Below are 11,568 nucleotides of genomic sequence, written 5' to 3' on the forward strand. Positions count from 1 at the left end.
CACACACACATATGAAAAAAAAAGAAAAGAATAAGAAATACTTTTTAATGGGCAATGTGCTTCTAGCCCCCCACATTACCCTTCCTCCCTCCCTGCCCCTCCATCAAAACAACTGCTTTAATCAAAATAACCAGAAAACGGGAAACTCTGGCAAAACACAAATGACAATCAGGCCCACTCAGACTACCTAGTACTGCTCTTGTTAACCTATTTCTAAAGTAACAAGTAAGCATCAGTAGGAGGAAAAAGGAGTAAGTGAACTATGCCCAAATTCATTGGCATAGATGTTAAAATAATGTGTAGAACTGACAACAACAGCATTCACGTTCTGAAATTAGTTCAAATGGTTCTGACACATCACAACCAAGAACTGGGCATATTTGGAAATGCTTAACCTTAACCAATTGTGAATAGAACTTTGCATAAAAGCAACAAAATGGAAACGTTTAAACAAAAACCCTTGAAAATACTGCAAGCAAGAGTAGGAGGTGTTATATCATCGTAGCTGTCTGAAAGCCACAACATGGAACGAAAACCTAGAAACACTGCAGCATCAAGTTTTTGTAAGAGAAATATATTTCAAGTAGGGTAACTACCAGTTAGCACGCTCACCTACTCTTCTACCTTAAACCTTAGGACAGCTGATGAAGATAAAGCATTGCTTTTAAAATATTAAAAATATGCATTTAATTTTTGTCTAGGATCAGTCTCTTCCATTACGCATTCAGAGTTCTATTTTGTTTTACTCCTACAAAGGACATATCAAAAGCATCCTACTGGTGGCAGCTTCTTTCAGACATTTGTTGAATCACAGAGCACTGAAGAAAGAGCTAAAGCATATTCAATACTTAGTTTATTATTTCTGTATGTTTGATGTTACCTTCATGCAGAAACGTGATATCCTTCTTCACAACAGGAAAAAGTGGAATAATTGGAGGCTGCATGCTCTGGCTGCTAAGGATGTTGCGGTATTTTGCCATGTTTCGAGATGGATCAAAAAGATCTTGAAGGTCTCTGAGGTGCTTTTCATACTTGCTTGGTAACTTTTCCCAAGTGCCTCTGAGACGTGCTACCGGTGCTAGATTTAACCCACTGTAAGGCAGAGACGTTTCATTATTAGCTGTTAGCAGAATCATTACCTTACATAAGGAAGTAAAGGGTTGGTTTTTCGTTTTAAGGATTAAAAATAGCTTCCACAAGGTTAACTGTAAAGCTGGGTGAACGCCAGGCTGCAAGTTCATCACAATAAACCTCTGCTGTTCACTCTTGTGAGCAAGCGAAAAAGAGAAGTGGAAAAAGCATGACTGCTTCCTATTCACAAGGTACAACTTCCAAGTCCGCCTGCCAAAACAATCTCTCTGTAACATAGTACCGATGCCCATTTAACTCAAGAAACACTTCTCTCCTGTAAAAATGTATACCGCAATAAGGACAAAAAAGGTGAAAAATTAATGAGGTCAATACAGAGCTACAGTAGCGAGCGAGAACAGTGCACAGCTAATCCCAAGTAAAAGCGTCAAGACTTAAAAGGAGTACGTTTGGAGCATTTGTAAACGAGCACCAACCGACTGAGAATTAGAGGCAGCAGATATGCTAAAACTTGCTGTTGTGCCCTCTTTCTCATCAAGTAAAAATATATCCAGAATTAGCTGGATGCAATGAAAAAAAATTAAAATAAATGAAATATATCCATCTTCCTTATCATAATTTGTCACCAACTTTGCAATCATTGCAGAATTTCTTGAGCAAAGTCCCCATAACTGAAGATCTGGAAAGTGCTATTCTCCAGCATTCATTGCTCAAGCCAGAATGACACAATTACTGAATTTGCTATTCTAAGATTTTCTTCTCACTTTGAAAGCTTCAAAAACTTATTTTGTATTTGCGTTTTGTTTTGTTTTTTAATACAGATTTCTCTCCATGATATTGTCAAGCCACAAACAAAGCCTTCTCTCATGTGAAAAATAAAACATATGCCACCACACTGCTCCTCTTTTACACGCTACATTAGGATGGCTACCTTCCTATTTCATGAAACACAGGGCATTGTATTGATATGCAATGCAAGGCAAGGAAAGAAAGGGAACCCCTGTGGCATATGCTAACAAAAATGTGTTCCTCTAGAAATAAGGGTAAAACCAAACTTAATTTATTTGCTTTGTTTTGACCAAAGGCCACTTCAGTCATGGCCTCATCACTTAACTGAGAAGCAGGAAGAGTCATTTCCTCACCTACAATAAACCATGAGAAATTAGGGAGCAGAATATAGAAATTAAATTCTGTACCCACATGCGTATTTCACCATGTAATGAGTAGCCACAGCCCCAACGGTTGCCCAGTATCATTTAATGAAATTCATGGATTCTTTAATGTATGACTACACAGAAACCAATACTATTTGATAAATTGGCTAGACACGGAAGAAAATATTTTTAAATGGTATTTTCTTAGATAGCACTGGTGCTGGGATACAGTATGAATCCAGACCTTTGTCTGACGAATCACAGTGCCTTTTTTTCCCCCTTAGAGTAAAACCTGGGTGTAAGACAATTGCAAATAAAGGCAATGCTGAACTCACGCTGTTAAAGTAGCAGCATGTAGTATAAATCAAAAGAGAATGTCTAAATGTGCAAATGAAGAGGAAAAAAAAAAATAGAGAAGCAAGCAGATGACAGGAAAGAATGAAAAGGAAAATTAAACGAAAACAAGACTGATCTGAGGAAGTCCTTACAATGAAAGGAAGAAATAAGTAATATCATTGCAGATATGACTTGCTGCACACTGAAAAAGTAACAATGACTGAAAAAAGAAAGGAAATTGGGTGCCAGAATCACAGAAAATGACAGCAATGTTCAGCCAGGTTTCTGAAGTTCATCAGTCAAACAGTGCTTTTGTCCAAATCTTCTCCTTCCCTGCCAGGTAACAGTTAAAAAAAGAGACAGTCACATCAACCACTGCAATAAGACTGAACTTCTAAGGCTGAGGAAAGAAAAGACTGCAGTGACAATACATCTCTTTGTAGAGTCTGGCTTTTGAAAAGCTTGGTAATCCCCTTAAAACTACCAGCACCACTGGTAATCTGTTCAGGATATACCAATTCCTTCTCTTTCCATTTAGATGAACAGAATTGCGGTTGACAGCACAAATCAGATCTGACAAATGGGAAGTATTTTACCTTATAACCGCGAACATGGAATTGAAGTTCTTGCATTCTCGACAGTGGAGGGCAATTTTAATGAAATGCTTAATAATCTTCATTCTTTTGAGTTGGTTGGGCTCTGCTAAAATTTCCATGGCAACCCAGAACGTCTCTTGATTTATGACATCCTCAAACTGTTTCAGGTGAGCATTTCCTGTTTTGGAGTCCAGCTTATAAAGGTCATCGATGTATTCTGTAGGCTCAATATTGCGAAATAATTCAAAGTCTCTCATGGAAAGCTGAGTGGCGACCTCAATGGTGCTCAGCTGTAGGAGGGAAATTTGGCTTTCTCTCAGTAGCTCTTGAGCATCCTCATCTGAGCATAAGGTCTCTGTCTCCATGTTGTTTTTCAGATAATACCTAAAGAACAATTGAGTCACAATAAAACATTAGAGATGCTCTTCAGAGGGTTTGTGTTCACAAAGACATTGAACTATACCAATCAACGTGGACACTATTGACACCGCAGGGGTGTTTAGGTGAGAGTATTTCTGTGTTACTGTTGACAACCCAGTGTAAGAAGCATAAACAGAGGCAAGAAGGGACAGCACAACCTTGTACTTTAGCTAGTACAAAATACCATCATTACCGAAGTTAAAAAAAAAAATAAAAATTCAAAAGCTGTTTTAATTTAGCTCTTTGCTAACATTTTCTATACTGTACTCCATAATATGCTGCAGCTTTCACCTTCAGAAAAAGGTCAGTTACTTTTCCATTTGTAAATTCAGTAGTGAAATAACATTTTAAATACACATTAGTCCGAGGAAATCTCTTGTTAATGTATTTCTCTATTTCTTACACAAATTTAGTGTGGTTTCTTCCATAAATTTAGCATGGCATATTAATATTTACGTGAAGCATATAGTATTCAGGAAATGAAAGTGTTATCTGGAAAATTAATTTCCATGGTCCCAAGTAGATCACTTTCAGATATACTAAAGTTTATTCCTCATAAATTCCCTCTGTTGCCTAGCAAAGAAGACTAAAGAACTTTTTACTTAATAAACTTTCTTCTGGTATGGCTCAGGTCATCAGATAAAGTTGAAACACTTAACATTTCAGAAACATTCGTAACAGTTTACATAAAAATGGAAGAATTTATCTCAGGTTAGTATCAGTTCATTGCAACATGACATCACTGAGAAAGAAATTAATTGTATGCTTTAATCCTGAAGCATATGTGGAAAGTGTCAAAACAAATAACATTTTTCTTTTTACGTGTAAGCCACTATAAACATTATCCTGATCTGCTAAATTTAGTTGTCGTCAAGCAAGCTTGCTGTAGATTTGGGGAGAGGCTTTTTGGGTGCAGAAGAGGAAGGTGCAATAAGGAAGAAAGGAGAGGGAAGTCAAAGTCACTGACAATTGCTTGCTTTTCTCATAGACACCTGTCTATTTTAATTAAGGTACCCCTCCCCGATGTTTCTTTCGGATGTTTCAATCCTAAAACGCAAATAAATCCAAATTGAAATCAAAACAAGAGCGCCTTTACCGTCCATTGAGTTGAATCCTGTCGGCCAATTTGGAGAACTGATCTGGGAGTCTCCGTTGTTTGATGACTCCCTCGGGGCTGACAGACACTTCGCAGAGGGAGTAGGTCTCCGGGGCTCCTGTCAAGTTGAATTCGTGGACGGCGTGACTCACAACTTCTTTTGCTGTAGTGTCTTTGCTGATGATAATGTAACAACTCTGCTGATCGGCTTTGAAAACTCTTATTACTTGATCCGGAATATCTAAAATAACAGAGTAACACCTTTAATGTATGAAGTTACTCTTTCCTTGCAAAGACACAAGGTCATTTACGGTCTCATTTGATAGCCAGAAAACAAAAAAACAGCTAGCAAGAAAAAAAAAAAAAAGCCATGCTGGACTTGATAAATATTCATTAATATATTCAGTCATTTCCTTCAACTTTGAGAGGACTCTCCTCTCTGCATTTCCACAACTCAATTACTTTATCATCCCATGACCATCTAGATACATTACTAAGTTGTACACTGTCCTTCTCAGCATGTCTCAAAAACTTTGGCAGCATCATTCCTTCTTTGGCTCTTTTGTCTTTGCGAGAGCCAGAACCAAGATGCGTGCCAGGGCACTCTTCCCAGGGAGGGGAAGCCACCGAGCACGCGTGGATGGGCTATGGGCAGGAGGACGTGAAGAAGAAAGGAGATTTGGTCGCTCCCATAACTAGCTGCAAACTTTTACACTTGCTCTCTCATTCTGAAGGAACTAAGCTGCTGCTAGCAGTTAATTCTTTGGCTAGTGTATTTATTTATAGCACATTTTATGCATTAGAAATGCATTAGAGAACAGCTTTATCTGAGGCAGCCTACAGCAGGAAATAAGTATCTAAATAAACACACATTTAATCTACAGCTTGATGATGGGAAATAATTCGCTCCATTCGTTATTACAGAAGGCTTGATTTTCAAAATAAAAATGATTGGGGGAAAAAAAAAAGTCAAGAGTCAAAGCGACGCTAATTTAAAACTTAGGGAAGCAGAGTTTTTCCCCTCTTTAAAGTCTGAGGACTAAAACTTCACAAGTTTTCTGCAGACCTGAGAAGGTGGGAGGCTCTCGCTGAGCCCTCAGCCACGTCTTCAGAGCCTGCAGCTATTCACAGACCACGTCGGAGGCAGATGTGCCGTTAACTCCTGCATCAGAGATTCCCAGTGAGAGAAACGAAGGGCTGCGATTACAGCAACAGCCTCCAAAACAGCCCTTCGCTTCTCTCACTGTTATTTAGACCAGCCTTTAATAACCTCAGCGATAAGTGCCAAATCCATGGATTGAGGTACGCGACCTGCCAGGCGAGGGGAGCCAGAGCAGGGCAGCGAGTGCCGCGGGGAGGTAAGGACCAGGCGTCCCTCTGCCCAGGGGAGTCAGCACTTCTGGCAGGGGAACCATCCTGCCGGGCTCTGCATCGAGGTCCTTCCAGCAGCAGCTCTCTGAGCACCGAGTTTTACATGCTGCTTACCCCGTCACCTGTACATTAATCTTTCTCTGTCAAAATCCACTGCTTAAGGAAGAAGTGAAGATTTCTTTTAATGAGGCAGTGAGCTTGGGATTACTTTTTCTTGCGTCAGGACTTAATGGTGTTATTGGGGCAAGTAGCAGGAACTTCAAGCAAAAAGCAAGCAGGTAATTTATGATCCAGCATCAAAAGTTTCTGCTCATTGGAAAAAAGAAAGCCTCACCATCAGCTGTAAATAAACTGGAAGATGAGAGGAAACATGCTGTTAAAAAAATAATCTGGCTGAAAACTAATTCTACTAACAGTTTCATTATTATGACTATCACACTACAGAATAGTCTTATTAATAGCTGGGGACTAGTTGAATTTGTAAAGCTCCATGCATACATGAATGGGGGCAATAAAAGCAAAAAGTAAATATTATATACTTATTTCAGAGCAAAAGCGGTAAAAATGACACATTAAATAATTTGGGAAATGCCTGCATTCAAAAATTATAGATCAACAGAAGAAGCAAACATCTATACCTTGGTGTCAACATACCTAAAAAAAAAATAATCAGAAAACACTCAAGGTATGAAACCAAAACCAGAAGTGTCATTTGGAGGGAAAAAAAAAAACAAACCAAAAAACAACAAACAAAAACCACCAAAAAGAATCACCATGCAACCAAAACTAAGTGTAACTGGTGACAGGTGAGGGAAACTTATATTACAAGCACATGTCTGTCTTCACTGTCTTTGCTTTTAAGCAGGTAAACATTAATAAAAATTATTTTCTTATGCATTATTCAACTTGTGTTGACAATACAAAACATGCTTCCGGTTTGCATGCACATAATTTTAGTCATACAGAGTCCAACAGGAGAACAAACTAAATCTCAAACTATGTTATCACCTAAAACTTCTGTTCCTATAAAGGAAGCAGCTTCATTCCTTTACAGCCAGGTCACAGAGAAGCAAAGGAACCTGCCAAAGGTCATTCAGCGTGTCGGTGGCAGAAATGGGAACAAAATGCACGCTTCAGCCTCAGTACAGCACTGTGCCCGTAAAAAGAACCTATGGATTTGTTTTATCCAAGGGAAGATTTCAGGGCACAGGACTGTCTAATGTCCTAACAGTAACAACTATGTCAATGTAATGTATGAAAGTGTTAAGTTTAACAGACAAGCCATGCAATATTAAGGTCTACAAGATGCTATACATCAGGATACTTACAGTAAAACCCAACAGCTGCAGGCAGGAAAAAAAGAAAAAAAATGGTGTCAACACCAAATCAAGATTTAGATGTTTACAAAACCTATCAATTGTACGTAGTACACTGTCAGAAATAATTTGGTTTTCTCTGCCATTCAAAAATGACAGCATATTTGTTATAGTAAACTTAAAAGGTAAGAAGGACTAGTTATCAACATTTCATATTATGCAGTAACTTGTATAGTATTAAATGAAGATTCTTAGAGAACACATGTGTAGCTCTCATGCAGAAGAAAAGAATCTGGATTTGCAACAGAAAGGGAACTTATTTGCTATGGATATTTATGCACTGGATAGGATCTATCTGTGTACATTCCATTTAAAGGGGAAATCTGCAAGTTTACATAAACAAAAGCCATAGCCACAAGGCACTTTACAGAATATGTAATTATGCACAGATTTACACGATACAGGGAAACAAGATTCTGACTTGACATGGCTGACAGGCAGCTGCATATAGCAACAAATGCCTCCTGCAGCCACCCCATAAACTGTATTCCTACAGTAGCCGCAATGAAAGCTTAGACTACATATCTCTAAACATTTTTCAGTTTTTCAGAATACGGTTGAACATACATAATGTTTGTAAAACATTAAACATTAATATCACTCTGTTGGTACCATGGCAGTCCTATTCTATCCACAATACTGCTTGAAATATATATTCAAAGATGGTGGATGGACAAGTCAAGTCACCAGGAGTACTGGTATTGGGAAGAGACAACAAAAGAGAAAGGCGTAGACAAGGACAATCTGCTTCCACCAGAGCTCTGGTAAACTCCAGTAAATCAAAGACTGTCAGAGGTGGTAAAATTCATTTCTGTGTAAAAAACAACCTAAGTGTCACATTACAACAAAGCAGGCAAGAGAGGTTCAAGGCAGTTTGGATTTTCAGCAAATCTCCAGTTTGGGCATGTTAGGGCCACAAAATAATAGGTAACTGCACTCGGCATGTTTGATGCTGGTAAAAGATATAATTCCGCCCCCCCCCGAAGCAGCTGCCTTGTAATCATCCTGTAAATCAGCTAATGCTGCTGTTTTACCTGACGGATTAGAGAAATCCAGAATGCTAGTTGTAGGCTGCAACAGGTCAGGGCTGCTGGAGGAGAGTGTTCCCGGAATAGGCATGATGGCCAGGCTGTGCCTGCACTGCCGAGTCCCAACAATGCTGTCGTCCTGCGACTGGCTCACACTACCATCACTGCAAAACAATTTTGTTCCAATTATGTGCATTAAGCACCTTATATTCATCTTGAGATGAACGAAACCAAGAAAAATAGCGGCACTCATGTTTTAATTACACAGTAGACAGGCTTTCAAAACAAGGGCACAGGAAAAACGTATTTGAAAATGTTCACTGGGAGAGAAAAGACATTTTGGCCTTGTTCTGCATTTATAGGTCAGATTTGCTGCATTTTTTAAAAAACATAAGCAACATGGACATAATGATTGAAGATACTAAGCAATTAAAATATCACAACTTAAGAAGGAACAATTACTTTTTGATCAGAAGAGTCTGACAAACCTGAACAGTTTTGGAGGTAAGATGCTGAATCGGGTCTTGTCTAAAATTTTCCTGATTCTGTTTCTCCCACCAGATACAGTGTTTGCTTTCATTTTCTTGTTTCCTTTTTCACGGGGAAACATCTGTTCCACATCTCCAGGCATATCTGGGATGGAGTAACGGTTGTTTTTCTTTTCTGCAATTTTTGGAATATGTGGAATTCCATTCTTCTCTTGTCCTATCCTGCAGAGCAGCTCCTTAAACACTGAAAGAGAAGATACAATCATTGTGATTTACCTTTGCACACTTAAAACTTCACAGTGAATTCTTCTTTCCCCTCAAACCTTTTGCTTCCCACATCCCTGCAGAAAAAGTGAATCAAAGAGTTACAAACCAGGCAATACATTGCATTTCATTCTAAGGGTGTGGGTCTGTTCCCATTTAAGTTTTCCTTTTGATTACCTTGGCACAAAAGAGTAACCCCTAAATGTTCAATAAAAACAATGAAACATTGTGCACAGCAGAGTTTTCCTAACTACTTTTGAAATTAGCACACATCACAGCAAACCTAAGAGACCTAGTCTACCATTACCAGATAGATAATAAGGAAACACTGCATTCACGGCAATCAGCTCTATGTATTTACCGATTTTTTTGTCTGCATCTTTTAGGTAATGGAGTGCAGATGCTTCCTCAAGAATAACTGCAATACAGATTGATATTTTCCAAAACTCCCTTTGTTCGCTTTTAGTAATAGTACTGAACAGAAGCCGCATCAAATTCCCTAATGCATTTATCAAACTAAGCCAGTCTATTACCAACACTGACATTCCCAAAGATCATGCTTGTGTTCTTTGTGTTTCTTCCCACATATAACAGATGAAAACAAAACGTTCAAATTGGTTTATCAATACGAATTATTTTTCTAAAGATCTTTTAAAAATCTTCTTAAATCTTTTCAAATAAATCAACTCAGAAATTCAGTGTTTTCTGTCAAAACCAGTGATACTGGGAGAATGCAGAACTGTACAGAGCAAATTATTCAGACTGTGCTTATGAGCAAGGCAACCAGGACTTTCTGTAGAGAAAGTCCCAGCCAAATTACATATTTCTATTATCTAGTAAAATTTAGGGCTAAAAGCCTTCACAGTATGGATTCAAATGTAAGAACAGGAATTGCTCATTGTCAGTACCAGGCACTTAGCACTCAATTAAAAAGACAGGATAGTAAGTATCACTGTTGAAAAAAGCTTCAAGACATGAATTCATTAAAATTTATCAGAGAAATCACCTTGAAATTTTATCAGCTAGCAGGAAGAGATTAGAATCCACTCATAAACGTACGTTGCTTACATTTATAATACAAATGAACAATCTATCACTGTCTCAGTTACAGTTATGCTTTATTTTACGTCATTTCACATTAGTCTGGACCACTGGTTACCATAGTTGTTTCATGCTTTTTTGGAACTATGTTAATAAGCAACTGCTAGGATCTTGAAACTTTTTACCTGCACAGTGATAAACAAAAAATAATAATTGAAAAGAAAATCAACAGTGAACAAGGGCAGGTAACTGGAGGAAGAAAACAAGAAAAGGAAAGCACCAGAAAGTCTCAGATACAGCTACAGAGCAAGGAGTTATCTTGTGCCCAGGCTCATTCTTTCTGTAGCTATGGTTATTCTGTTGCTTGAGCGGGATTATAGAAAAAGAACAGATGATTTGACTAAGATTTTAAAGAGGTATTTATGTGTTTATATTCACATTGACAATTAAAAGCCAACGTTTATATGTCATACCACTTTTTATATCCCCTTCTCAACTTTAGATATAAAGATAATTTATCCTATCATTCTTACAGCCATTATAGAACGTTTTACGACAGCCCGGTTTTACATTTTTGCTGTTTCTTGGCAAAAATATTTTGGCCCAGATCCTTTGGCTCTCTTTCAGCCATATCACATGAAGGGACACTAAAGCTGCTTAAACAGTCATTTGAGGATTTCTCAGGCAGCAAAGAGCTGGCTATGCTGGCTTTGTGCCACTCAACGTGCAGCCCTTGGCACACAAGAACTTATCTGAGCAAATGGAGGCACAACGAGGGGACTTCTGCACAACTTCTCACTCCTAGAGCAAGTCGGAAAAAAAAAAGGTGGAATCATATTGCACTTCTAAAGCCAGAAAGACTGGAGGTTTTCTTCACATTCACAAAAATACATCAAATACAAAGTCAACTCACCAAAAATGTTTGTTTTTACAGTAATGGAGAGATGAGTGTTGTTCCGTAAGATTTCCAGAGCTTTTACAAAGGTAATGTTCTCAAAATTCTGTCCATTTACTTCCATTATCTTTAAGAAAAAACAAAAAATTGGACTATTAGAAGAACAACTGTTTGACAGACTCACAAATACAAAGGTGAAAATACAGGCACAATAAGAACTTTCCAAAAGCTACCGTATCATCTTTACAGGAGTTGTAGAACGAAAACATTCCTTGTAAAATAACTATTTTCATCATGTCAGTGAAGTTATACCCTATAAACAAGCCAGGACCTCCATATCTACCTGACAAATGCCCTAAATTTATTTTCTGTGCTAACATCACATTCTTGTAATTAGGAATTGCACTTGTATCA

At 38.1% G+C, this 11,568-nt stretch overlaps 1 protein-coding gene across 1 annotated transcript in view; it reads right to left on the reverse strand.

Annotated features, from left to right (window-relative positions):
- LOC104155623 (rap guanine nucleotide exchange factor 6-like) overlaps positions 1-11,281 on the reverse strand; it is a gene marked incomplete at its 5' end in the record, with an annotated part of 33,771 nt that extends 22,490 nt beyond the window's left edge. Inside the window, 7 exons of the mRNA XM_009709285.1 lie at positions 881-1,092; positions 3,176-3,559; positions 4,692-4,932; positions 7,391-7,405; positions 8,473-8,630; positions 8,955-9,198; positions 11,173-11,281. Of these exons, the coding sequence (XP_009707587.1) occupies positions 881-1,092; positions 3,176-3,559; positions 4,692-4,932; positions 7,391-7,405; positions 8,473-8,630; positions 8,955-9,198; positions 11,173-11,281 (1,363 nt within the window). The remainder of the gene's footprint in view (positions 1-880; positions 1,093-3,175; positions 3,560-4,691; positions 4,933-7,390; positions 7,406-8,472; positions 8,631-8,954; positions 9,199-11,172) is intronic.
- Between the last annotated feature and the right edge of the window lie 287 nt (positions 11,282-11,568).

This window comes from Cariama cristata, unplaced genomic scaffold (assembly GCF_000690535.1).
Source record: "Cariama cristata isolate BGI_N322 unplaced genomic scaffold, ASM69053v1 scaffold2490, whole genome shotgun sequence".
Lineage (NCBI taxonomy): Eukaryota > Metazoa > Chordata > Aves > Cariamiformes > Cariamidae > Cariama > Cariama cristata.